The sequence below is a fragment of a genome, unplaced genomic scaffold (assembly GCF_019419815.1).
Source record: "Pyrus x bretschneideri cultivar Hongxiangsu unplaced genomic scaffold, Pyrus_bretschneideri_v1 Contig74, whole genome shotgun sequence".
NCBI lineage: Eukaryota > Viridiplantae > Streptophyta > Magnoliopsida > Rosales > Rosaceae > Pyrus > Pyrus x bretschneideri.
Window position 1 is genome coordinate 1,181,691 of NW_025999814.1, and position 26,987 is coordinate 1,208,677.

At 39.4% G+C, this 26,987-nt stretch overlaps 5 protein-coding genes across 8 annotated transcripts; 2 read left to right on the forward strand and 3 right to left on the reverse strand.

The window, feature by feature from the left end:
* Positions 1–759: 759 nt before the first annotated feature.
* On the reverse strand, positions 760–1,347 carry LOC103961441. Its single transcript, XM_009373983.2, has one exon. It carries the CDS (start codon positions 1,016–1,018, stop codon positions 809–811), a length of 210 nt encoding a protein of 69 aa, XP_009372258.1. The 5' UTR covers positions 1,019–1,347; the 3' UTR covers positions 760–808.
* Positions 1,348–6,284: 4,937 nt separating this feature from the next.
* LOC103961443 (calmodulin-binding transcription activator 4) lies at positions 6,285–12,059 on the forward strand. Of its 2 annotated transcripts, none has more exons than XM_048574722.1 (12): positions 6,285–6,741; positions 7,168–7,293; positions 7,415–7,530; positions 7,822–7,910; positions 7,987–8,032; positions 8,168–8,752; positions 8,956–9,046; positions 9,144–9,355; positions 9,791–10,470; positions 10,661–11,234; positions 11,393–11,683; positions 11,774–12,059. In XM_048574722.1, exons 1-12 carry the CDS (start codon positions 6,732–6,734, stop codon positions 11,876–11,878), a joined length of 2,925 nt encoding a protein of 974 aa, XP_048430679.1. In that variant the 5' UTR covers positions 6,285–6,731; the 3' UTR covers positions 11,879–12,059. The 2 variants fall into 2 exon arrangements, with proteins under 2 accessions (XP_048430679.1, XP_009372262.2); XM_009373987.3 differs by having other exon boundaries at positions 9,797–10,470.
* Positions 12,060–14,064: 2,005 nt separating this feature from the next.
* Positions 14,065–16,404, forward strand: LOC103961444. Of its 2 annotated transcripts, XM_048574734.1 has the most exons (3): positions 14,065–14,444; positions 14,749–15,103; positions 15,483–16,404. In XM_048574734.1, exons 1-3 carry the CDS (start codon positions 14,271–14,273, stop codon positions 15,548–15,550), a joined length of 597 nt encoding a protein of 198 aa, XP_048430691.1. In that variant the 5' UTR covers positions 14,065–14,270; the 3' UTR covers positions 15,551–16,404. The 2 variants fall into 2 exon arrangements, with proteins under 2 accessions (XP_048430691.1, XP_009372263.1); XM_009373988.3 differs by lacking the exon at positions 15,483–16,404 and having other exon boundaries at positions 14,066–14,444; positions 14,749–15,322.
* LOC103961445 (nuclear transport factor 2B-like) lies at positions 16,253–18,698 on the reverse strand. The gene is made up of 2 exons (XM_009373989.3): positions 18,303–18,698; positions 16,253–16,560 (listed from the first exon to the last, which is right to left on the reverse strand). The coding sequence occupies exons 1-2, from the start codon at positions 18,597–18,599 to the stop codon at positions 16,486–16,488; spliced, it is 372 nt and encodes a 123-aa protein (XP_009372264.1). The 5' UTR covers positions 18,600–18,698; the 3' UTR covers positions 16,253–16,485.
* A 751-nt stretch (positions 18,699–19,449) lies between these two features.
* Positions 19,450–26,377, reverse strand: LOC103961446 (histidine kinase 3). Of its 2 annotated transcripts, XR_007254750.1 has the most exons (11): positions 24,696–26,377; positions 24,054–24,335; positions 23,596–23,765; positions 23,177–23,389; positions 22,786–22,972; positions 22,649–22,700; positions 22,287–22,516; positions 22,046–22,144; positions 20,720–21,852; positions 20,103–20,452; positions 19,450–19,947 (listed from the first exon to the last, which is right to left on the reverse strand). XR_007254750.1 is itself a non-coding variant. In XM_009373990.3 (10 exons), exons 1-10 carry the CDS (start codon positions 25,182–25,184, stop codon positions 20,188–20,190), a joined length of 3,120 nt encoding a protein of 1,039 aa, XP_009372265.2. In that variant the 5' UTR covers positions 25,185–26,377; the 3' UTR covers positions 19,450–20,187. The 2 variants fall into 2 exon arrangements, 1 of the variants encoding a protein (XP_009372265.2); XM_009373990.3 differs by having other exon boundaries at positions 19,450–20,452.
* Between the last annotated feature and the right edge of the window lie 610 nt (positions 26,378–26,987).

A 26,987-nucleotide genomic window follows, 5' to 3' on the forward strand; every position in this document is an offset into this window, starting at 1 on the left:
GTGCCGACGAGGACGTCGGGCCCCTAAGGGGGGTGGATTGTGACATCCCACATCGCCCAAGGGAGTGATCCTTAAATGTATATTCTCATCCCTACCTAGCACGAGGCCTTTTGGGAGCTCACTGGCTTCGGGTTCCGTAGGAACTCCGAAGTTAAGCGAGAAGGGGGTTAGAGCAATCCCATGATGGGTGACCCACTGAGAAGTTGCTCGTGAGTTCCCAAAAACAAAACCGTGAGGGAATGGTAAGCCCAAAGCGGACAATATCGTGCTACGGTGGTGGAGCGGGCCCGGGAAGTCGTCCCGCCCGGGCCGGGATGTGACACGTACTGTCCCGTGTTCTGGTATTGAAAAATCTCTCTAGTGAGAGAGAGCTAAGTCAATCAGAAATAAAAGTATGAAACAGGCACATCGAAATTAAAACTTCAACCGTCCAATATTTTACAATTGAAAAACGTTAGGGAGACCACATTTAAACCATCTATCTAATAGAGGTGAGACCTACTTGTATTTTGAACCCCTACTTCATTAGAGAAATGATTTAAATGTAGTATCCCTAATATCACCCGTTACCATTATTTTAATTTCACAACCAAAAACACAACAAAAATAATACAAACCAACATCAATTAAATTATAATCAAGTCCAAACTTATTATTACTAGATAATCCGATAACATTGTAATCGAAGGTTTCAAATGAAGCAACAATAATATTGATGAAACAAAAGTTGATCACATATTGTTCACTAATGGTGTCCCTTTTTACCTCAATCAGTAACGCAGGAGGTGGAGCAACACAAGAGTTTTAGTTAACCGAGATAAAAATGGACCTTGATGGCCAACAAGAAGACGCAAATGAGACCAAAGTAGAGGAGGGAGTGAACCATGATGGCTGCACCACTTGTGTGGAAGCTGCCAAACTCCACACAGCGATGGCGGCCGGGCAGCTGGAACAGTAAGCCCGGAGATAACAAAACGAACAGCACCACTGCCACGCAAACCGGGCCCCAATCCAACATCCTTAAGCTCACTGTATTTGTACTACTGATTTAGAGTTCTCGCAAAGATCATTTGCATGCGGAATAAGGAATCGAGGAAGTATCGGTTGGTAATAATAATAGTAATGCTCCAGTGAGAGTTATGGTAGGACTGGATTTGGGGTTGTATATATATATCGAGAAGACTTTGATGGGAAGGAAACACTGACTGACTGACTGACTGAAACACGATAAAGGGAGAGAGGAGAGTTTGTGGGGCGGAGGGTTGGGGAAACAAGTCACTTGGATTCACTCCCGCCGTCCCATTAAGATCTCTCTCTGTGTTTTTGCTTGCATGTGACAACGAATAAGAGCCAGAGGTTGCTTGTTAGGCTTCTTTCTCATTAATTTAGGGTAATGCTAATAAGACTAAATTTAGATACAAAATTGCAAACTAATTAAATAATATGTCACTAATAGAAATAAGCGCATTTATTAACGCTTAAATAATAATCAAATCATTAACTTCTATGTCATTTAGTTTACAATATTTAGTTTCTAAATTTAGTCTCCAGGGTAATGCTAGGGAGACTAAATCCTGGAGACTAAATTTACAAATTAAATGATGTGTCACCAATATGAATAAACACGTTTATCAACGCTTAAGTAATAAACCAATCATCAACTTCCATGTCCTTTAGTTTTCAAAATTTTGTTTCCCTAGAATTACCCTAACATTAATCTTCATGATGGCCCATCACAAATACTTATGTATATATTTTGTCCACCAACTTATTTCATTAAAAATAAAACACACCAATAAAAAGTGAGACAAGCCTGAAAACAATCCACAACACTAAAGTAAGAGTGCAGCTCATTACAAAAGTAAAATAAGAAAATAAGCCCCAAAAGTGAGCTCATAACATTGCCTGAGTCGAAAACCCTAGATTGGGAAACGAGAACCAGTCTCCTCCACCAAAATAGTCACACCACCATCGCCAAGCTGCCGACACCAGAAAGGCAGGAAGAAGAGCTAACAAACCGAAAGGATGAACAGAAAATAAGGATGGACAAGCCACTTGCTCTAAAAAGCGCTCCCATAATCCTACAAAATGGTGCAAATTGCACTTTAGCAGCTACTGAAACCCAAGGCACGGCTCCAACCGAAGTCCATGGAGGAGGAATTCAAGGAGCTAAAAAGCCGAACCAGGTGGGCAATAGCTCGCAGCTAAGAACAACAATTTGGAAAGAAAAAGGCATGAAACTTTGATTTGTGACAAGGTTTGTCAACAATTGAGACAAAACTCAAGGAAATTGAGGCAAAACTCAAAAACACTGAGACAAGTTCAGAGCAAAACTACCAGAAATCAAGGGCCAAAGAAAAATAAAAGGAAGAAGATGGAGGTTAAGGAAAAAGAAGAATGGGATTAGAAGGAGATTGGGTTGCCATCGACTCCACCCAAGAGAAAGGGCCCGCTGCTGAATGTAAAATTGGGTTTGGGAGATCTTGACTTTGGGAGAGAGGGAGTGGCGCTAGGGTCTTGACTTTACACACACACACACATACGTGTGTGTGTAGCGATATTAGAGGAGGGACTTGAGACATGGAGTGCTGCATTGTCATATGAATTTCAAGTCATTTACATCACAAATAAGTAGTAAATCAGATATTTTAAATTCGATTCCCGTATATGATAATTTTAATATCTATTTGCTTAACCTAGCTAATTTCCCTCCTTAGAGTAGAGTGACAACACAAAACCACGGCTACAAAATGTACTACGGCCTGAAAAATATTAAAATATATACTAATTAAGCTTGCTAATTAGTTTATTGTGAAGTGTAGAGTAGAGTTAGTTGTTTTAAATATTCGATTATACTATGGCCTCCTATTTCATTTCCCCTCCTAAGAAAACAAAATATAACACAAAACCACGGCTACAATCAAAACTAAAATGATCAACATTAAAGGTTGAAAGAGAAGTCCGTCACAATCCGTTATCGCGCACACAAAATGATTGCAGAGTAACCAACAAAAAGCAATCCATATGTTGTGAAATTTGCGTTTCTAAAGATGAGCTTGAATAGTCACTTAGAATTACAGTTTAATGATATTTTTCTCACTTGCAAAAAGTCTTGTATTTAAATATGATAAATGAAGAGTTTAGATCTAAAATATATGGTTGTGCGATAAAAGGATGCGGTTGAAGAGCATATTCATTAATGAAATAGGAAAATGGCGAACGTCACGAATGATTGTACCAAATATGCCAACAAATGGTATATAAACCCAATTTGCCGAATGAGATCTACACTAAATTCACCTACATTAAGAGGAATTCGAATACGGAATCTTGAATGTCATTCGTTTCTGTTTATTATGTAATTTATGCATTAATTACACAAAACTATCTAAATATGAGTCACGCCACAATTTCATACTTCTTATTTTAAACATTGCAATATCATACCTCATTTTATGAATTTGTTTCACTGTCATACCTCTGTCAGCTTTTCTATTAAATGTTATCGTATCAAACATGTGGCTACTTCTTGCCCAACTAGAATTCCAAGCTGACTTTATTAACCACGTGGGCCATCCCATTGATTGACAAGTAGAATTAAGAACAAATTTAAAAAGAAATCTGAAAAACCAAAAAAAAAAAAAAAAAAAAAAAAAAAATTAAGGGCCCTTTTGGTATCCTAGCCAAAAACTTTTATTGTTCCTAAAAATAATTTTCAAATAACATCACTTAAAAACAGTTTTCTTTTAAATCTCAAAATTTCAAAAACCTATGTTTGGTTGAGATTTTAAAAATAATTTTTTTTAGTTTGAATTCAAAATAAGGAAAACTAATGAAAAGAGATTGAAAACCTTAATCAAAAGTACAAAAATGTTTTGTAAATGAATAGTAACAGGAGTGACTTTTTAGAGTAAAATGTCATTTTTTATTAAAGTGAACAGTACCAGGAGTCTTTCGTTAAAACTCTCTTAAAACTACCTTGATTAGAAATTGGAGGAGAGAAGAAATAGTTGGCGAGGAGAGAGAAAGGCAGGGAGAGGGCGAGGAGGTGAGGGAGAGAGTAAAAAAATACGGTGAGAAGGTGAGGAGTGAGAAGAAAGAGAGAGTGATGAGACAAAGGCTGAGGAGAGAGAGAGAGAAGACAGGGTGTGACGTGGGGAGAGAGGAAAGAGAGGGTCAAGAGAGAAAAAAGAAAGGGTTAGGAGAGAGCAATAAAAAGATGTTGAGGAGAAAGTAGAAAAAAACTCTAAAAACTCACTTTTAGTGTTTTTAAGAAATAGCTTATTTTTTAAGTTAGTTTTTGAATCCAATTTTAAAAAAGAGTCATACCCAACAAGAATTCAACGTCTAAAACTCAAAAAGTGTTTTTTAGTTAAAAAAGTTAAACTTAAGTAGGATATCAAACAAGCTCTAAAAAATTAAACTTTGGTTGTTTGCACCCCCACCACCGTCTAGAGAACCCGACCCTAATTTCTCCTTTTTCTCCCTCTCCTACGATCTCCTCTTTTTAGATCTCTTTGTCTAGTTTAATTCGTAAGATTTAAAATTTTTACATAGCAAACCAATCAAGTTTTTGAGTCTTAAAGAAATTTTTTTCAAGAAATGTTTTGAGAAATGATAAAAAATTTCAAATGGGATATCAACACAGGCCCTGAATTTTCTACAAAATTTGGGGTAGTTTAATACCGGTAGATAGGAAATTAGGGATTTGAAAATGGTGACCCCCAAATCTGGAGGTGTAGAGGGGTGCCTGCAATTTTTGTAGCAACCAACCGTCAGTTCTCTACCGTCGAGCAGACTCCGCCAAGCTTTGCTTGTTCAGCGACCAACACGTGCACTCCCCTAACTTGTTCTTTCGAAGCATGTGAGCTCTCAGATCTCTTAATATTGTGTCTCCAAGGTCGTCGTTGTCCGTTGCTCTATCGACAACCTCGTTCTCTGCCAGAAATGTGAACGGGATGGGATGCCCACAATGGCAGCTCTGTCTCCCATCTCGTTCTCTACCAGCTCGACCCGACCCGCAGCTCCAAAACTGGAATATGGGTTTGCCGTCCATGGATTTGTCCTTGGGATGGGTTTGGGCTGCAGGATCTGATGGTGCCCAATCGTAACCAGAACGAGAGGGAGAGAGTTTCTTTTTGTTTAATTAATTTTAATTTTGTGTAGACAAAAAAAAAACATTTATTAATATTTAACTAATTTTTAATTCAGAGAGTGGGCCACACGCTTGTCATATCATCACTTAACAATTAAATTGACAGAAAATTTTACGAAGGTTTGACATTGCAACAAATTTATAAGATAAGGTATGATATTGTAATGTTTAAAACATGAGGTACAAGATTATAGTGCGATCCATAATTAAGATAGTTTTATACAATTTATTCATAAATGTTCCTAATCAGCTGAGAGATTCGTTTTTGTATTTATGTTTTCTTATTGCATTGGGAAGACATGGACCAAATTCATACGGCCAAGTCCAATTTTCATCATTGGAAGTTGGGGTTGATTATTACTGGGCTAATCGCCAAGAGTCCCTTTTTGGGCCTTTCCACGTTTTTAGCCTTTGGATAAGGGATGGTTATGTTTACACCCAAACATTACGTAGCATAATTGAATTTTCCTAAACAGCTTCTCATTTTTGGCGTGTCACAAAAGCTTGTCTGTAACTGTTTTGAGAATGACAAGACTCAAGGCTTGTCTGTAGGTGTTTTGAGAATGACAAGAGGCTTTTAAGAAAACTATTTTTGGGCTACAAATGTATATGAAGTGGGTACTTCTTGTAATAAACACTTCAAGTGTGTCATTTTAAAAGCACTTCAAATTGAGTTATAAACTTCTTTTTTTTTTTGTGTGTAATACATCGCTATTTTTAACTAAGAGGGAGGGGAAGTTCGGTTAAACAACACAATGGATAACTTAATTTGATATCGAATTCGCCATTCACGAGATTCGAACCTAAAACCTCTTACTTTTTAGTAAAAATAAATACTACCAGACCGTAGCATTGAATAACAATCGAGTTTTAAACTTCATCTTAATACTGTTGCATGTATTCCTGTAGCTCTGGGTTGCATCTGTGATTCTGTGGCTGTGGGGATATCGGATCTTGGATATTTCCATCCAAACAAGGAATCTAACGGCACTCGGCACCTGTCCCACGTTTTCTATTTTATTATTATTTAAACAATATTGTGGTCAGCTAAAATTGCAGGCTTCAAAATGACCACAATACCCTCCGGGCAGCTAGAACGTTTGGCGCCTCCACCGACCCGTATTTTCTTCCTCTGCTTCGCGGCCGGTGCAGACCTCAGCACTCATGAGCGTACCGTGAAGCTTCCAACTTTGCATCAATCAATCAATCATTGCCAATCTTGCGCCAGCCCATCGGGACGCGACGCTTCCTAGCCACCGGGCGCAGGAGATAATTCGCTCCTGCTTACGGTTGACTTGCAACCCTTTGTCCTCTCTATCGACCTCCTCGAAGTCTTTTCTTTTATTTTTTTTTGAAGACCTCGAAGTCTTTGGTCGTGCTCTCTGTCGGTTATTTTCTACAAGGCCAACGGTACTCTGCTCACCTGAGATCCGGTTCACGACCGAGATTCCGGTCTCTCCGCCTCCAAACTTCGGCTCTCGAATTTGCTCCGTCGACCGCCTCCGGTTCAAATGCCCGCAAGTAAACCGCTTTCTCTGCAGTTAGTCAATTTTTTATTTTTCGGTAGCTGAGCACGATGCAATCAGGTACGTAGGCCACTGAGCTTGTTCGCAAATACCCAGAAACAAAAAACTAAACTACAATTTTTATAATTTTTATCGAATTTTGAGTACGAAAATGCTAGATCATGTAAAAGATCGAAAATTTTCTGATCCCCTTCGTGTTTATTTGGGTTCTAATCAGGGACATTTGGTTCTGCTTGCAGTTTGTTTAAAGTTTTCTTATGCATCAAAATTTGAACTTTTTGTTGGTGAATTTCTCCCTGCATGAAGTAATTCCAACGTTATGCGACCGTGATTGATTTATCTCTGATTTGTTAATCTATTTTATAACAATTTTAAGTCTTTCCTGCTGCAAACAACAATTTCATAACAATATCAGTGATCTCAAATTTGTATTTGTCTTGTCAATTGAAAACTGTTTGATATTTTCTATGTCATTTGATGTCTCAGGATATAACATAAATGATCTGTTTCAAGAAGCGCAAACCCGTTGGCTGAAGCCAGCTGAAGTGCTCTTCATATTGCAGAACCATGAAAAGTACAAGATCGCACCCCAACCCCCGCAACAGCCTAGTAGTATGTCTCCTGTTTGCTCTTCTTATTGTATTGTAATGTCATGGCTTATTGGCATTGTTGCTTCCACTAGATTTGGAATCCCATTTATTCTTACGTCTTTTTCTTTTGGATTTTGCGACAGGTGGATCTTTATTCCTTTTTAACAAGAGGATCCTTCGTTTCTTTCGTAGAGACGGGCACAATTGGCGTAAAAAGAAGGATGGAAGAACCGTAGGTGAAGCACATGAGCGACTTAAGGTTCGTTAAAGCAATCTATTCAGTTACATTGAAGCTTTCTTTTGTGAAAAGGTCTGTCCTTATAACACATGACAGTTATTTGTTTTCTCGGGTATTTATAAAATGATAAACTTTATCTGTTTGAAATCTTTGGATGGTTCAGCGTTCCGATGGAAATAGTTTTCTAGTCTGCAAAACTTCGTGCTTAATTTTGCTCTGTTTGTATTGTTGCACTAAGCTAATGTTGTTTGTACTACTGAGGCCAGTGTAGTCCTATATTTCAGCTTGAGTAACCAAGTTTTGTATGCATAGGTTGGAAATGTTGAAACGTTAAATTGTTATTACGCACATGGAGAGGACAACCCAAGTTTTCAAAGACGTAGCTATTGGATGCTAGATCCGTGAGTACCCTTGCAATTATTGTCGAGTGCATTTCCCTGAAGAGATATATTTCACAAATTAGAATTTCTTTGGCAGGGCATATGAGCATATTGTACTTGTGCATTATAGAGAAACTAATGAGGTGAGTCTTCAGAACCTGATTATAAACCAGGCATATCTCACTACTCCTTTTCACATGAATTCGCTCTCTCTCCCTCTCCTCACCACCCCTTTCCCACCGGGTTGTGTTAATTTTTTATACAATGATGCATTTCAGGGCAATCCGAGTACTGGATCTTTCGTACAATCACCAGTATCTTCTTCCTTTAGCCACAGTCCAAGCTCTAATACTACTCCCACAGTTAGTGATTTACATGAACCTAATCAGAATCTATCCAGTCCAGGTTCACTAGAAGTTAGTTCAGATATAGTCAACAAAAATCGAAGGGGGAACCTAGAAAATTTATATGGAATGGGGGAGTTGGATAGTTCGACTAAGTTTGATGTTAATCAAGCTTTGCGACAGCTTGAAGAGCAGTTAAGCTTAAATGAGGACAGCTTTGAAGGATTTATGGACGACAATCCAAATACTTCAGATATCCTGGATTATACTGATATCACCAATAAGGATCAGTTTGCTGCCTTCAATGAACCCAGATATGTTGTGCACGATCAGTTCTACAGTGAACCTGCTCAGATGCAAGGTAATGCAGACTATAGTGGTGAGAACTGTAAAATCATTGACCATGAATTCAGAGATGGAAACAAAGAATCTGCTACTTGGAAAGAGTTTCTGGATCCACGGAAGAATTCATCAGTCCTCAAGTCGGAGGAGAAATCTTTATATACATTGGACAGCAATGTGAGTGTTGCTAAAACCTTTTTTACTGCCCACTGTTATTACACCTTTGCTCGGATGAATTTGCTGATAGCTTTTGGCCACTTTGATTGTCTTTTATGCATACACTGGTCCCTTTTGTCTAAGATGGCAATGACCTTTTTATGTTAGTTGTACCTTTAAGCTACTGAGCCATCAATTCATTGTTTTTTTCCCAATCGAAACAGGAAAACTCGCTGTCTTCCTTGAGGAGTGGACCAACTGCAGTGCAGGAGCATCATCAATGGCTAAATTCCAATGAAAATATTGTTGACGATGGTATGATATCCTTTTCTCGTTATGAAAATTGCTTTAACACTTCATTTAGCGCGTATTGAGTATTTTTCAGACTCTAACAAGCTTCACATGTAACCAGATTCTTTGCCACTGCCTCTAGAAGTTGACAGATCCAAGCTGTATCCGTATGATTTTGTGTCTGGAACACATCCAGACTATTATACACAGTTATTTGAGCAAGGCCAGATAGGATCTCTTGATTCTGATATCAGTTTGACTGTTGCACAAAATCAAAAGTTCACTATTCGGGAAATATCTCCAGAGTGGGGTTATGCCACTGAAGCTACAAAGGTATGATTGTTCTCGGTTTTGTCATACCAGCTAGCAAATACTTTCTACCAGGTGCATCTAATGCTTCAAAACTAAAGTTTGAGTATAGGCCCAGAACTCGATGACCCATTATCCAAGTTATCAATACAAGTGTCTATGAAAGCCCTTTCAAACACCAAATATCCTCAACTCTATAAACTTAACTTGACATTTTAATCTTACATTTTCCAAAGAAAATAAAGAGTTCGTATACTGTTAATTTGGATTTTAAATGCATCCCATCTAAACAGCCAGTCACTGTGATCTTTGTTTTGTTCAGTTGTTATGGTGCTAAGTTTCCAACAGTGCATAACCCACTAGGTTTCAGTTTTCTATTTTATAACAAAGTTCTAACATCATACATTCTCCTTTGGATGTTTTATTTCTTTTCAAATTACTTAAAACCAACTTTGCTAGATGCAGGTCGTCATTATTGGATCTTTTCTGTGTGATCCATCAGAATCTGCATGGACTTGTATGTTTGGTGATATCGAAGTCCCTGCTCAGATCATTCAGGAAGGTGTAATCCGTTGTGAAGCTCCTCCTCACCTTCCTAGGAAGGTGACTGTCTGCATTACTGCTGGAAATCGGGTGTCTTGCAGTGAAGTCAGGGAATTTGATTATCGAGTTAAGAGCAGTAGCTGTACTCACAATAATTCACCTCCACAAGAAGCTGCTAAGAGTGCTGAAGAGCTGTTATTACTAGTCAGATTTGTTCAGTTGCTCATGGATGATTCATCAATACAGAAAAGGGAAAGTGTCGGATCTGAGTCCCTGAGGAAATTGAAAGCTGATGATGATTCATGGAGTAGTATCATTGAAGCCTTGTTACTCGGCAGTGGAAGTTCATCTAGTACCATATATTGGCTTCTGGAAGAGCTACTGAAAGACAAGTTGCAGCAATGGCTTTCTTCCAGATCCCATGAATTTGACCAGAATGGTTGTTCCTTGTCCAAGAAAGAGCAAGTGATAATACACATGGTTGCTGGTTTGGGGTTTGCATGGGCCTTAAACCCGATACTAAATTGTGGAGTCAATATAAACTTCCGCGACATAAATGGATGGACTGCTCTACATTGGACTGCTCGTTTTGGAAGGTAATGAAACTTTCCTTTTCTCTGAGTGTTAGCAAAGGGGTGATGCACATGGGTTGTCATCGGTATTATTAGTTTGGATTTGTTTTTGTTTAAGATTAAGGTTGATTACTAAGCTTAACTTTTGGATTTGTCTAATCTCATAGAGGCTAGCTCTTGTTGTGGATCATTGAAACTTTCTTATTCTTAACAGGGAAAAGATGGCTGCCGTACTTTTAGCTTCTGGTGCATCAGCTGGAGCGGTGACAGATCCCAGTTCCCAAGATCCAGTTGGCAAAACTGCGGCATCTATTGCAGCAACCAATGGGCATAAGGGACTTGCAGGTTATCTTTCAGAGCTGTCACTGACTAGCCATCTGTCATCCCTTATGCTGGAAGAAAGTGAATTTTCCAAAGGTTCAGCTGAGTTTGAAGCAGAATTAACAGTAAACAGCATCTCAAATAGAAGCCTTGAGGGCAGTGAGGATCAGGTGTCACTTAAAAACACCTTGGCTGCAGTCCGGAATGCAGCTCAGGCTGCAGCACGCATACAGTCTGCTTTCCGGGCGCATTCTTTCAGAAAACGGCAACATAAAGAAGCTGGTGTTAGTATAGATGACTATGGTATCAGTTCAGATGACATTCAAGGGCTTTCAGCGTTGTCAAAGCTAACCTTTCGCAATCCGCGTGATTACAATTCAGCTGCAATATCTATTCAAAAGAAATATCGAGGGTACAAAAGCCGAAAAGATTTCCTCACTCTCCGCCAGAAAGTCGTGAAGATACAGGTACCTCACCTTTTGGACTCAGGAATACAATTCATATGCAAAAGAAGTCGTCGTCTTTTTTACCTTTTTCATTTTAACGAAATGCAACACACGCATATAAGTTCAGAATGTTGATGTTTTTCTAGTTAGTAAAATGAATTACTTTTTTCTCTTGGCAGGCGTATGTGCGAGGTTATCAGGTGAGGAAGCACTACAAGGTAATTTGCTGGGCTGTTGGAATTTTGGACAAGGTTGTACTTAGGTGGCGAAGGAAAGGAGTTGGTTTGCGTGGCTTTCGGCAGGAGACAAAGTCGAGAGACAGTGAAGATGAAGATATTCTCAAGGTGTTCCGCAAACAGAAAGTCAATGTAGCCGTTGACGAGGCTGTCTCGCGTGTGCTGTCCATGGTCGAGTCTCCAGAGGCACGCCAGCAATATCATCGTATGCTGACACGGCACCATCAAGCTAAGGTAAGAAAACAAGCAACAAATCGTTGGTGAGGGAACATTCCGTGGACTTGAATTTAGCTAATCGCAGAAGAACATATGTTTCACTTGCAGGCTGAACTAGGAGGCACTAGCGGCGAAGGTGCTGAAGCAGATGCACCAAATTCCGGTGGCAATAACTTGAACGTAGACGACACTGATATGTACCTATTCACATAGAAGCAAGCAGTATCTGATGATTCCAACTTAAGTAACTTTATTTGGTTGATGAAAATCTTGCTGATAAATGGTAGACGTTTTATGGGTTCTGACTTCTGAGTTTGTACATGATGATCCGATCTGACCTGGGTTATGTAAAGGGATGTTTGTTTGATGAATCATGAGCATATGTTTTGAAATATATGTTGTTGATGTAAATGCTCCGACCGACATTTGTCAGTTGTTGATTCGGCCTACGCTCCTCTCTCTTGAGAGGAAAACTTACATGCGTCGGAATAATTCGATGTTAAACTGTTAGCCTATAGTCACTCGAGCCAAATACCTAAACAATACTATCGTGACACGTGTGCATAGTTGTGAGCATTTTTTACTATGAGGTTTAAGACCTTGCGCAATGATGTAGATTAAAGCTTAAAAATTTAATCCAGAGAAATTTAAGCCATAATTTAGAAATTGTTAAATCCCAAGTTGTTACAGAGTGCTTTAGTCTAATTTACTTCTCAGTAAATTTTTTAAAAATAAATTTTACGTAGATTTTCATTATTTATATTTTATGAACTTTTTAATTTATAAATATTTAAATTTTAAAAAACAATAAAAAATTACACAGCATAAATCATTCTTAAACACAATTTCACGCACATATGCACCGCATAAAACATTAAAGTCATGAAAATGAAAATTGGGTTCAACTCATTTGTTAGTTTCAACTATACATAAGTATTTATAGATTTTTTGGATAAAAATTGATTTAAATATTTTATTTAATTGGTTTAGCTGTTAGATTTAATTTTGGATCATTAATTTTTATTGGGTAAATTACATTTTACCCTTTCAGATTTGAAGTCGATTTCAATTCCTTACAACATCTTTAAAACATTTTAATTTCATATATTGACTTATCATTTTATTTCAATTTCATACATCTGTTAGAAAATCCGTTAAGTGATGATATGGTGCTGACATGGCTATCAAATTTGTACCACGTGGTAAAAAAAATAATTTTTTATGTATTTAAAATATTATAATAATTTATCCTATATAAAAATAAAAAACCAAAACAAAACACAAACCTAGAAAACCCATCCCCCCTCCCGACCCACATCCCTTCCCTTCCCTACAACCCCAACCCCCCATCCCACCTCACCCCCACCTCCACCTCCCCCGCAACCCACCCCACCCCATCCCCACCTCTCTCGCAAGTCCCCCACGCGAGTTTGAATTTTTACAGATGGTGGCGCGCGGCGGAGGAGACGATGAGGGGATATAGCGGAGAGGACTGCACGTACTGAAGGGACGATTTTTTTTTCGAGGAGTCGTTCCAAAGCTGCAGTAATTACGTCAGTACGCTAAGGCAGACGCCGGGCTGGTTCTTGGATCAGGTCCTGACTCGGTCGGCAGACAGCACGAAGCTGGTGGAGATGAGGCGCGAAGTCATAACGAGATTAAGAAGACGCTCAACTGATGGGACCTCATTTGGTTTGGACTTGGCGTTGTCATCGGTGCGGGAATATTCATGCTCACCGGACTGGAGGTCAAAAATCACGCGGGCCCTGTCGTCGTGCTGTCGTACGTCTTCTCGGGGGAGGTGGGGGGGTGGTGGGATGGGGGGTTTAGGTTGGGGAAGGGAGGTGGTCGGGGGGATGGGTTTTCTGGGTTTGTGTTATGTTTTATTTATTTTTTTAATAGGGTAAATTATTATAATATTCTAAAAGTATAAAAAAATATTTTTTTTGCGCACAAATTTGGCAGTCACCACTTAATGAATTTTCTAACAGACATATAAAATTGAAATAAAATGATGGATTTGGATCCTAAGGATTAACACACGTGCACCAGTTGATCAAAAATCGTGCGGTCACAATTAAATATTTTTTATATTTTTAAAAGTAAAGTAACCTCGTTTTAAGTAAAAAATATAAAAAAGGCAAAAATTGTGGTCACACGATTTTTTATCAACGGTCCACGTGCGTTAATTCCTAGAGAGGGATCCGGCGAGGATTCAAATCCTAAAATGATAAGTTAATGTATGAAATTAAAATGTTTTAAAGATGTTATAAGAAATTAAAATCAATCCCAAACTAAAAGATAAAATGTAATTTACCCATTTTTATTTTACCGTCAAATTTACTCCTATTCAATTTCGGCCGTTTGATTTAATATAGTTAGGAAAAAAATGGCCAACCTTGATCGAAGAAGAGAGTCGTGGGGCTCGTATCAAGTGGCGAGCGCTGGACCCAGCGGCTGACGCTTTGTCGCGTGGCTTCCGTGAGGCGCCTTAGTGCGCTGCGGGTGGAATCTAGAATTAACGAAAAGGGTTCGAGACTTTGAGTTTTCTCTCTCTCATCTCTCTCTCATCTCTCTCTCCAGGTGAGATATTACAACGTAACCTATGGATTCGAAAGATGAGAACATGGAGCTGATAAATGAGGCAATCAAGAGGCTCTTAGAGGAGAGGAAAAACAGTAAATCCTCCGCCGGCGAGGGCGTTTCCCAAGGTGGTGGTGATGACGATGATGGTGATAAAGATGAGGACCGCCTCCTCCTCCACCGATTGCTCTCCCAGGTCAGATCACCGGCCATCTCAACTAGTTCTCTATCTATTTCCCCTCGTATCGTTTCTTTTCTGATAAGGGAGTAACTTTCATGACACGTTACAATATTACCACGCCAGATGATATCATGATACAATTATTTAAAGCCAAACTTACACATATCATCGTGTCATTTGCGCGCCTCAAATGCATAAACATATTAACGAATTGCCATTGAGACTCCAAAATACTTCAAATTTTTGTCGATTTTCGTTACGATAGGTTGCATGATGAATATTTTGAGGTATTTCAATTCAGTCTCATTTCTATTGACAGTTGGAATCATTAAAAGGCAATGGCGAGCTTCGGAACTCGGAAACTTCAACCAAAACGGAAGAGGAAACGTCCTCTAAAGACGGCGAATTGAAGCCGGAAAATGAGAGTTGTGGCAAAGCAGATGGCGGTGGGGCTGAAATTGATACGGAAAAAATTGTGAGAGAAGTAAACAAGGTGAAGAAACAGAACAGCATCACTCACTGGCTGCTTTCTATCATGATTGTGCTCACTGTCGCCTGGCAAGCCTCTGAGGCGACTTTCCTTTGGAAACTCAACGAGGGATTCAGACACCCCTTTCGATGCATCGGAGGGATGCTGACGGGGAACGGGAAGGACTCGGAAGAGCGCCACCGGGGTGAGTCTCCTTCTCTTCCTTCACTCCAAATACCTGAGTTCCCCTTGCCAGATATTAGTCTAAGTGAAAAGCATTGAATTTTTCAACAAAACTGTGAATATTATTATTAATGTTTGTCTCTTTTTAGTTTTTTTTCCTTCTTGCGGTGATTTTATAAGTCACTTCAGTATATGCGTCAACTTGTGTATTACCGAACATAACATATGAGTATGTTTGGGATTGTCTTGATGGATATTGTCGATGGACCGTAAGATTGGTTGATTAAATAGATAATTGAAAGTTATCCAAAGGATGGGATCACTTGGAAATTTTGTTCAAGTGTGGCACATAATACCACCCTTTGTTGAAATGTGAGTGATAATCTTGTCTTTCTCTGTAGTTCAACCGGAAAATGTCATTATAACGCCGGAGCTTCCGTCTGCCATCGGCATCACGTCGAAAATCTGAAAACGAAAACCGTAAAAACAAGTATGATTAGCATATGGAAACAGAGATTACAAGCATAAAGATGAATATGCCAACAAAAGAAGACACGGCCCAACACTGCAATAATAGGTTCTCTTCTTTTTTCTTGACAAGGGGATGTTTAGATGGAACTTTCATCCTTCCCAGCAGGCAGTGCGGAAGAAAATCCTTTACCTCCTCATGCAGAGACCGTTTGGTCATTCGTATGAATTAAAAAAATTCATGGTTCACTGTGAAGATGCTACTTATCACTATAACTGTTGATCAGTTCGACACATATGGTTTTCAAATCATTTTTCAGAAATACATCTTGGTTGATAAAGAAAATGAACGATAAGGCAAGAACGCCGCTGGCCGGGACCCAACTCTCCCGAACAATGGTGCCGATTATGTGCGTGTACATTCAGCACGACACGATTGAACTTCTCTTGCACAGTTGGGAAAACTGAAACAAACCAGCCAAACCAATCCAATCCAGGCACTTTGGTCAGTTATCCAGAATTTTTGCCATTCCTACTAAACGTAACTTGTTGGAAAAGAGAGCTAGAAAGAAAAAACCAAAGAAAATCTCCCTTGCCGTTGCAAAATTTATTTGAGTGAAAACAGCTGCGTTATCGATACTACTATCAGCCGTTCATGCACATGTGGTTTGATAGCAAATTCCCACCAAGCAATCACTAGATATTACAGCAAAACAGAAAATTTATATGAGGATTAGTCTTCAAACCTCCAATAACTGTATTCATTTAGACAATTACCCAGCAAGGTAAGCATCATCCATTTAACCAATAATAATCTCTGAAATTTTCTCTAAATTTAGAGAAAAAAACCACATTCAACAACACTAAACACACCACCAACCCAAAGACCGAAAGTTCAACCTGCAATAGAGAGAAATGTGTTTCGTAATCTCATCTTCACGCATAGTTCAACCGGAAAATGTCATTGAGAACGTAGAAGCTTCCCTGTTGAGTCGGCATCAGATGGAACATCTGGAAATGAAATACAAAACTATGATTAGGTAGAAGCCAGCTGAAGATGGAAACAAAAACTAGTAAACTACAATGTAAAGATAAATATTTCAAGATGTTCACAATCCTGCGTAAATGGTAAATCACATGCATATTGGATTCGATAAAGGAAGACACATGCCAGCACCCTATTATTTAAAATAAGTAAACATAGTAGAACACTCATTTGCAACAGGTTTAAGAACAATTTTTCGGGAATCTTGGAATTATTTATCTGAAACACATACATCCGCATAAAATTTTCATGTATAAGTGAACAGCTGTTGAGGTCCTGATGAAGCAAAGCGATAATGACAACACCATGAGATGGCTCTTAATGTTAATACAAGAAGCAGGGAGCAAAGAACATGGTATAATGATAAACAGGGATGCAAGACAACAACAAGACGCAGAATGGAGCGCTTATCCCTTATGGGGCACCTGAAAACACACAATGTCATATCCCAAAGCAGGAGGGAGGGGAGGGCGATAAAACTAATGCTGGAATTCTATCATGTGTTTGATGGCTGAGTGCAAGCAAAAAGTAGCCACAGTCACATGCCAAAGAAATGCATATATACCAACAACAATCACGAACTGTCACTCAGTCAGTGCATCACACATCATGACGGAAGCAGAAAACCAAGGGAACCAATATAATTAGCATACTTAGGTTTGCCGAGTTTTTATCTATCAGTTAACTTTCTTGACAAGAATAGCAAATCAAGCAGTTTCAAATCGTTAATCACTACACGTTGTCCAAGATCCCTGTAAAACGGGTGGCCATTAAGCAAAAGGTGATACAAAACCCTTCATAATACCTACAAAGCAATTAGAGTCAAGAGAGATAACGGATAGACATAAATAGAATTCCAAACAATAAATACCAATCAATGAAATCAAAAATACATAACAACAACGTAAAACTTTCTATGACGTGAAACTAGAAGACGACGAATTTCGTGGACCTATATGCCATAATTTAGGCCACAGGAAAATGAAACAACTATTTAGTAAAACTGAGAATTCAATAGAGAATTCCTTTGCAACATAGAGAAAACAGTACTTTTATGCACACGGTTCAACATAAGAAGAAGCCAATATCTAATTAACAACAAAAGGCATCGTTAAATCGACTAAGAATCTTCAATTGATGTGTATAAATAAAAAGAAACACCAAACGAGCACAAAATCCACAGCATTGAAACATGTGAGCTCCAATCAAACTCAAATATAAAAGAAACAAAATCAGAATATTCAAAGCTACAAATGTCCGTCTCCGCGAGTAATCCGCTGAGTGAGTGAAACCTGCATAAGCACACACGGGTGAATGATGAATCCGAATGAAATTGCAATCACACAAGCTAAAAACGCATGCATCTAATCATAAGGTCCACAAATCAAATCACATACAGACAAACACCTGGTAAATCATACCAAATACAGTCAATCAATGATTGCAGTTCCAATATCGGATTTGCATACTCGAGTTTCGAGTAGATCGGGAACTAAACCTCGATCACAGAGGCTAAAATCACTAAAATCATACCCAAGAAAACTCATAATCCTACTTATAGCAACAGCAGAAACGCAACGACAATCAAATCGTCACAACAACCACCAATCGCACGCCGGTTTAGCAGCAGATCAGCAAATGAGTCACATCTAAAACCCTAAAATCGCCGCAAAAGATTTAAACAAAGACGAGGTAAGCAATATTATACCTGGCTGAACTTGAGAGCGTGCTGTTCACCGGAGAGCTGCAGATTGCCGCTGACGAAGACGAGCATGCCGCCGACGGGGCCAGAGGGCTGGCAATCGACGGTGGTGATGCTGTGCTGACACTGCTGGAAAGGGAGGCTGGTGAGCTTGGCCACGATGTTTTGTGACCCTTGGATCTTCTGACCTTCGAAGGTCAACATCGAGCTTTCCTGGTACAGATTCGCCAAGGCCGCGCGGTTGGCGTCGAACAACGTGTAGTAGTGCTCAACGAAGGCCTTGGAAAGTGCGTCTGGATCCATCGCCGTCGCACCTGAACGCCACGCCGCAGAGGAGACTCGACTGTGAAATTTGTTAGAAGGGACTGCTGCAAAACAAAGCGATGGGAGGAGACGGAGCGAGTAGGGACAACTTGTGACCGAGTGGGCAGTTTTTATATATATATTTATATTTCAATTATTTGAGTTTTGCGGGGTCAAATTATAATTATCATAAATTTTGAATTATCAATCCTAATCCAAAAGTATTGCCGCGTGACTATAACGCTGGTTGTTATTATTATTTTTGTTTTTTATTCTAGACTTTGGAGCAAGTTTTGTAGTGATCCGCATTACTAGTTTTTATGATAATTCTATAATTTTTTTGTTCTTTCGTACCAGCGATATTGAAGAAGAGAGAATTTTTGTGTTTCGGTGCATGAATAAACGTGCAACTTGATCTTGAGAAATATAAAAGTGAAAGAGAAGTAGGATTTTAATACGATTTCATATACGAATCAATGTTGTTTTGGTGCAATTATCTGGAATAATTAGGTTTCGACATTTGATTGCAGAAACAATCAGTTTTTACAATATTGTGTGGTCATTATGTCATCGTTCAGTCATCGATATATGATTAGTTTTTATCAAATTGTCATTGTATCATCATTGTGTAGTCGTTCTAGCAACGTTCACTTCTACAATCAACCATTAAAAACTAATCATTCTAACTACGTACTATTACAAAAAAGAGCATGTTATCGGGGCTCACCATTGTTTGATAAGAAAATAATTCTATTTCGACAAACTAGGTACTTTTAAAAAACAGAGTATGTTATTAGGGCTTGGCATCGAATATCCACATGTCAAAAGTTCGATATCTGCAATAGACTCGGACAATAAAAATCGACTTTCTCAAATTATCAACATTGTATGGTTACATCAAATCTAAAAGGAAAAAAATGGCCGACTACATATCTTTATTGAGGTTGTAATTTACAATGTGCATTCTCCAACAGCTTCCCAGGAAAGGCTACAACATCCTCCTTCCTGCCAAATCAATCTCTACATAATACACAGATGCTAAGTAAAGTGTGACAGATCTTCAACGATGCGAGCTTCTATTATTACATTCAGAATCAGAATCAGAATCGGAATCCAAACCCAGAGCTTTAACGTCGTCGGTTCTCTTGAACTTTAACCGGAACTCAAAATTCCAGGCTACCGATTTCAGTGGAAGAAGCTTGGAGATGGATCAACTTTACAAGGAGAATGAACCGGCTTTGATATCTGGCTCACAAAAATAAATACAAGGGAAAAGAAAACTGACTTGGATCACAAGTGATCGAGCAGGGCTCCTATATACACTCTCTGTGACAAAAGAAATGTTCTCCTGAAAAAATTAGCCAATGGGCAGTGTGTTGTCAGTTCCTGACGGCACGCGCGATGATTTCATCAAATTTTCGTACATTTTCTTCTAATGTTCCACAATGAAAATATATGGAGCATTGGAGCGCGCAAACTAAATCTTCGTCAATAAAAACTTACTCCGAGGAAAATTCTGAATGCATTTACAGTGTCTTGGAGAAACGGTGTGCTGATGCCATCAGCAACTCATCAGTTCAAGTCCTCACTACGCGTTTCCAGTTGTAGTAGATTGGAAAAAACGTGAAACTTCGCGATAAAGCTGTTCAGCTTCGAATGGTTTTGAAACATATCCATCCATTCCGCACCTTGTGCATTCCTCATGGGTTGCCTGAATTACATCAGCAGTCATGGCCAGAATGGGTACATGCCATGCTTGAATATTTTCATAATCCTCCACAGAAACTTCGCCATGTTGAATACTGTTGCTGATATTGCATTCCACGTCACGTATTCTCCTTGTAGCTTCAAACCTGTGGGGGGAAGAAATGGAACTTATAAATGTCGTGACAAAATTAATCCAGGATAGCTCAAATGGATCAAAATTACCAAAAAATGGCCAAGTATACAACCGAAATAGAGATTTTACATGGCTACCTTCAATATAAGACGACTTGCAAAAACTGAACTTGCTAAGAAGTAAGCCTCGCAGGTTAAATATTATTTTTAAATCTTAAGTTATCTGACATTTCAGTGAGGTTTTCAAATTGAAAGCTTTCAAAACTAAAAGCATCACTCACCCATCCATCTCTGGCATCTGGATATCCATGAAGCAGGCATCGAAATGGTGGGGTGGTGTAAGCAGTGAGATTGCCTTTTTACCACTGTCTGCACAGATCACCTCTGCCCCATACTTTTTCAAAGCACCGGCAGCTACTCTGAGATTCACATTATTATCATCTATAATAAGAATTTTCCTTCCGAGCAGAAGATTGCGGAGAGACAAACTTGGGAGCTCCCCGTTCCGGAGATTTCCCTTGTTACCAACTCCCATGGCTCTTTGCAGTGAGGCAGCGAGCATGCTTGCCCTGAGAGGTTTCATGATGACGGTTGGGGTAGAGACACCTGAAGTTGCAGAGCTTATTCTGCATGAGCTACTAGAATTGGCAAGAATGAACAGTTTTGGAGGAACCCGTCCATCAATTTTCCGTAAATTACTGACAAAGAGAGCTGAAGTTCCTGAATCTTTATTCCAGACTTCCTGTTCAACAAGGACCATATTGATAGTTGTACTCCCACAGCTTATGCTAGCTAAACCCTGATTCAAATCAGAAACTACTTCAACACAAATTCCAAGCCGTTGGATATGATAACTTGACATCTTGGCCCTAACAGGTCTTTGGTCCACTACTAATGCCGTCATGCCATTAAATTCTGAGGATGCAGCATTTGACTGGCTGTTGATTTGCTCGATGGTTAACTCATTTGAACTGGAGCTGGCATTGGTGAAAACAGCAGTAAATGTAAATGTGGAACCAATCTTCGGAATGCTAACAAACCCGATTTCCCCTTCCATGAGGCCAACCAAACACTTGCTTATGCTTAGTCCAATTCCTGTGCCTCCATGTGTACGTGAGATGGATGGTCCCACCTGCATAAAAGGAGTGAAAACACGAGGTTGGGCTTCTGGAGGGATTCCTACTCCTGTGTCCTCAACAGATACAATAATATTGATGAGGTCAGATGAGGATGAAAAACGGCTCGCAGATCCATCTTGACCAAAACACCGAAATCCTCCCCAACTGCGGCGTTTATCTGCAACGGGGAAACCACTCAAAGTGTTCTTCGATGATGATTCAGTCTCAACGCCTATTGAGCCGATCAGCTCCTCGACAAGATGAACCGTCACAAAGATGTGTCCTTTCTCTGTGAACTGTATATAAAATAAACAATGTCATTGCCATTTTATACAGAATGCGGCCAACATGGCTTAAATAGAATTAATTTCCCGTATTTAACAAAGCCTAATATACGGTTTGATACATAAAGATATGCAGGGGTACATTTATCCACTCTCATGATTTTACTCTGTTTAACAAATAGTTGAGAACCCACTAGACACTTACTTTGATTGAATTCCCCATGAGATTAGTGATAATCTGCCGAAACCGTCCAGGATCACCAATAAGCATATCAGGAACCTGATCTGAGATGTATACTGCCAACTGCTCTCCCCAAAAATTTGGTCATGAAAATTTCAAAAGTTCAGTTATTAGACAATGAAAACTTAGATCAGAAAACCATACATAAAACAGTGGAAAATGTTTTTTGTTCTGGGGAAGTAGTGGGGGTGGAAACATTATTTACCTCTACTCCTTTTTCTTGAGACTTCCCCGAAAAGAGTGACAAAACATCATCCAGAATAGCTCGCAGATCAAAACGCACCGCCTCAAGCTCCAGCTTACCAGATTCAATCTTTGCCTGGTCCAATACCTCATTTATAAGTGAGACTAGAGCTTTTCCACTTCCCTGGGCAGTTCGGACATAATCTAGTTGAGTAACATCCAGGTTTGTGTCCATTAGCATGTGTAACATTCCTGAAAAGGGACAGGATTGTCAAATACTCAAAGTTCAGCAAGCTTTCTTTTGGCTGTAGTTTTGCTCTAAAATCTTGAGCAATGCTGGGACATGATTTTAAACAAATAACAGCAGCAGTCTCGCGAACTCACCTAGGACACCATTCATTGGGGTTCTGATCTCGTGTGAAACAGTTGCAAGAAACTACAGAGGATTAAGATCTGATTAGGCACAAGCATAGTACAATTCCAAACAAAATTTTCCTGCATTAACTAAAGTCAGAAAGTACCTGAGATTTGGCAACATCAGCTGCCTCAGCCTGTTTTTTGAGCTCCATCATCTTATGGAAATCATCCTCCACTTTGGCAATCCTATTTACAGTTGCATGGAAAATGTAGCCAACAAGCAATGCAATCACGAGGATCCCAATAGAAGTTGTAATGGCTAACCACGGCCAAGGTGGCTTATGTTTGAACCTGCATAAAGAAGAAACTCAGCTTCTGAATACAGTTCTACAAGACTTTCTAGATGCCTAGGTCCCTCAGAAACAGTGTGATCAGAATAAGAAACACAAACATAACATTTCCTAGTCTCAGTCCCATTACCAGAGACCAAGGAGAGGCCTATATAACATAGAAGCTCAACCCTAAAAAGTATAAGGCACAAGACTTAGTAGTTACCTGCACCGCATTTCATGGTTCCTTAAGGGATCTCCAAAACTTAAGGAGCTGATGCGCTGCAATCCATCATCTGAAACATTTGAACCGTACATGCTGATTGGATGCGACTGATTGGTAGTATCATACACGTTCACAAGGATGGTTTGCTTGCTAGCAAGTTGTTGAAGTAACTTCTCCACCAGTGACTCAATATGAAAGATTCCACCGAGATACCTGGTTGGCAGAAACAACAGGATTACAAAACCTTCTTCTAAAGTATAACCACTTTGAGTGTTCTGAGTCCAGCAAAGCAATTCTGTCTGCTGATATCCCTTCAAGGCCTTGATGATACCATAAAGGAATGTGGACATGCTTTTTATTGGCGGAAGACTTGTATTATGCTTTTATTAATAACATGTTCTCATTCAAAGAAAGCATACCCATCAGTCGCTTGAATTCTTTCGTTTGGAGTTGCATTTGAGGGCAGATCTCTTTTGTAGACAGCAAATGTCAGTATTACTCCAAGTCTGTTTGTTTTAAGCAGCCGAAAAGGAGCAGTAAGAACCCCCTTTCCCGATTCTCTTGCACGCAACACGTTTTGTCGATCTTCCTGTTGAAACGCAAATGAACGAAACTTCACGATTGAGGATTGCAAATCAGGAAACCAAATTTTTCTACATAGCATGAGACAATGTCAAGAGCTTTCTAAATTTCTAATATAAAGGTACTATCATCTAAATTTTGGATACATCAGGACTGCAAAGTAAAAGTAAAAGATCCTAGACAACTACCAATTAACATGCTGCTTAATTAAGATAATAGAATTCGACTGGATCTACCAGTATAGTTGTTAAATGAATCGTGACAAGTTGACGAAAGAAACTAGATAAGGAAATACCTTCCCGGTCAGCATATCAAAAGAGATGACATGTCTAACGGTATCCTGTGCAAAGATAACAGGAGCATATTCTTCCTGAATTGGGGAAGGTTCCAAGGCTTCTGGGGCATAGTCATTCTTATGAACCTGGTTCTGTTCGAGGGTATCCATTCTCTTGATAGTCCAGCCCTGTTGCTTCTCAAATTGTTCTTTTTCCGAGTGGAGCACCCTTACAGCATATGCCACGCCACTTGTGAGGGGTCTCTCGAAAGCAGTTCTTTCAGTGTACCGCGCAAAAGTTTTCTGCAGGCTCGAAAGTTAGGATGTTCCATCAACTAGATAACAAGCATCATAGCTACAGAATGCTCAGATCTGAATATCTGAAACTAAATTAAGCTAAACATATCAAATTAACACCGGTTGAGAAACCGGTACAAAATTCTTCGAATTTAAAGCAAATCCCCACATGAACAAAATGCATCAACTAGCAAACCAGTTAATTAACAGACAGGGGTAGGTACTCATTAAGTACCCTCAATTAATATCAATCCGAGTGACATGAAACACCAATTAGCCTATACACATCAAAAGCATCAATGACACAATCAATTAAAACATATTTACCATCCTAAATTGCTCCACGTTGACAGATGATCTCTTTACCTGATCAATGGCCGACGGATACTTTCCGTGGTGGAATGTCGAGATCAGTATCGACATGGCCTGGATATGGTTCATGCTGACATTAAACTGATCCTGCAACATCCTCGCCCTCTCATCACACATACTTGCAAGAGTCTCCTTCCTCTTCTCACTGGCCTGTGAGCTCATGTACCACAAGATCCAGAGGCTCCCAATTGTCCACCCAACCACCCACGAAAACAAAAGCCTCCTCCACCACGTTTTTCGGACTCTCTTCGACCCGATATACTGGTAGTAATGGTGGCGGATCTTGCTGATGTTCATTGGGATTTTCTCCCACCATTTGAGGCACATATTAGCAGCTTCACCAAGCAAACCTACCTTGGTGTCTGTCACAATCCCACCAGTGAGGTACCAGTTCATGGAAATTACAGATACAATCCAGCAACATAGCATCCAAAGCAGATGCCCCACCTTTAAACCGAACTCAAATACATGGAATAAACTCATCCACCACAGCAGTGAACCAAGCAAGTTAACCACAAACAGTGCCAAGAGGTCAAATGAATTCTAGAGAGAGAAAGAATGAAGAGAGAGAGAGAGAGAGAGAGAGAGAGAGAGGGAGGGAGAAGGAGACACCAGCTATCAAATCAACAGGAACTGTCCAGCAAAACCCAACATTTAGAAGTAAAAAATTCCAAGCTTGGAAGAACAAACCCACCGACCTTGAATTCACTGCAACCAGGAAGATTTTGGGATTCTGGGGACGATGTGTGTGGTGTGGTGGGTGTGGGAAGAAGTTATCTTATCCACAACCAAATAACTTCAACTTTGGGTGCGCAGGAACCAAAAACAGGACACCCAAAATCAGGAAAAGACAATAAATTTACTAACAGCACTCCAAAGAACAAGAGAATCCCAAGATTCTGTCTGTTTTTTTCTAAATTCTAACAAGAGTTTGATTTGATTATCCTCTTCAGCCACCAACCAAAACCCAAAACAAGCAAATGCGACAGCAAAGATTCCAACTTTGGTAATCAAACCAACAGAGAATCTGACAGGAAAATCCTAGTTAAGGAGTGAGTACTTAAATTCCTGAATTCAAACCAAACCCAGTTCGAGCATGTGTGTTTTGTTTGTTAACGTTTGACTATTGAGCACACCCAGCTGCAAAGATCTATGCAGAGAAGAAGCACTGACAGTACAATAAGGAATGAAGATAATGGTGGAAGTAGCAACTTTGGGAGTGGAAGAAGAACAAGAAGCCAGCAGGTTTGGATGATTCATGGACATTAAGAATTAGGAAGAAGAATCCGTGAGAGAGAAAATATTGGAAGAATATGGTGGTAGAAATGTCTGCTAGCGCAGCCCATTATCTCCATCCAAAACATCCACCCAGGAGAAAATAAAAAAATTAATTAAACAAAAACAAAACCAAATAATTATATAAATTTGTTTACATGGAAAGATGGATAAATATATTTAGAAGAAATGTTGGACGACCGTTGATACACATGTTGTAATAAGATTGATCGATAATACTTACTTATAGTAAAAATCAAATCTACATGTTGATTTAAGTTGAATAATAATATCACGTAAACGTGTTTCGGTGCCTCAGAAAACTACTCGATGTTTAGAAATGAAGGGCAGTAAAGGTACACACTCCCACTGAAGCAGAAGTAGCTGCATTATTTCTCCAACTTTCCTATGGCGTTCACAACTTCACATCCATATCCATCAAATGCCCCAGTTGACAAATTCTACACGCTATGGGTGCCAATTCGTTAGCTCTATGCGTTTGTAAGGCTGTACTTTTCGATGACAAAAGTACCCTTTGCATGGGGGTCTAATTTCTTTCTTTGACATCTTTGCCTCGGTGCTTTGTACCGAATGGCATTAGATGCCCCATACTTTTCCAAAATTGCATTTGGAGGACCAATAGTCAAAAGAGTTGGTAAAAGATAGAAGGGCCAATGATAGGAACTTGTGGGAGGTGCCATTGTGCTATCTTCTATCCGATTCCTATCCCTGTTTTTGTTCTGGAATCTAAACCAATGTTTGGTTGCAGGCTTAGGGTTTTTTTTATTCTCTGTTTTCGGATTATGGATTGGCATTGATTGGTTCTTTATTCTAATTTTATACTATAAGAATTTGGAACGAAAATCATGAAAATACAAAAGAAAAAAGTGTAGAAGACAACAGACAAAGCCGTGTTTCATTTGCTTCATGTCTGTAATTTTTTTGGTGGCATACAAGAACACATTGATTTGTAACCAAAACTTGGAGTGGGCAAATGTCTGATTCGGCTAA

Excerpts from the sequence above, each read along its gene's own strand:
- LOC103961441 (XM_009373983.2), bottom strand. The coding sequence starts at position 1,018 with ATGTTGGATTGGGGCCCGGTTTGCGTGGCAGTGGTGCTGTTCGTTTTG.
- LOC103961443 (XM_048574722.1), top strand. Across the intron at positions 9,047-9,143 it reads TGAAAATATTGTTGACGATG|ATTCTTTGCCACTGCCTCTA; the intron begins GTATGATATCCT and ends ACATGTAACCAG. Across the intron at positions 11,684-11,773 it reads CACGGCACCATCAAGCTAAG|GCTGAACTAGGAGGCACTAG; the intron begins GTAAGAAAACAA and ends TTTCACTTGCAG.
- LOC103961444 (XM_009373988.3), top strand. The coding sequence starts at position 14,271 with ATGGATTCGAAAGATGAGAACATGGAGCTGATAAATGAGGCAATCAAG. Across the intron at positions 14,445-14,748 it reads TCCACCGATTGCTCTCCCAG|TTGGAATCATTAAAAGGCAA; the intron begins GTCAGATCACCG and ends TTCTATTGACAG.
- LOC103961445 (XM_009373989.3), bottom strand. The coding sequence starts at position 18,599 with ATGGATCCAGACGCACTTTCCAAGGCCTTCGTTGAGCACTACTACACG. Across the intron at positions 16,561-18,302 it reads ACGCTCTCAAGTTCAGCCAG|ATGTTCCATCTGATGCCGAC; the intron begins GTATAATATTGC and ends TTTCATTTCCAG.
- LOC103961446 (XM_009373990.3), bottom strand. The coding sequence starts at position 25,184 with ATGAGTTTATTCCATGTATTTGAGTTCGGTTTAAAGGTGGGGCATCTG. Across the intron at positions 22,701-22,785 it reads CTGATGTTGCCAAATCTCAG|TTTCTTGCAACTGTTTCACA; the intron begins GTACTTTCTGAC and ends AATCCTCTGTAG. Across the intron at positions 22,517-22,648 it reads CCCAATGAATGGTGTCCTAG|GAATGTTACACATGCTAATG; the intron begins GTGAGTTCGCGA and ends GTCCCTTTTCAG.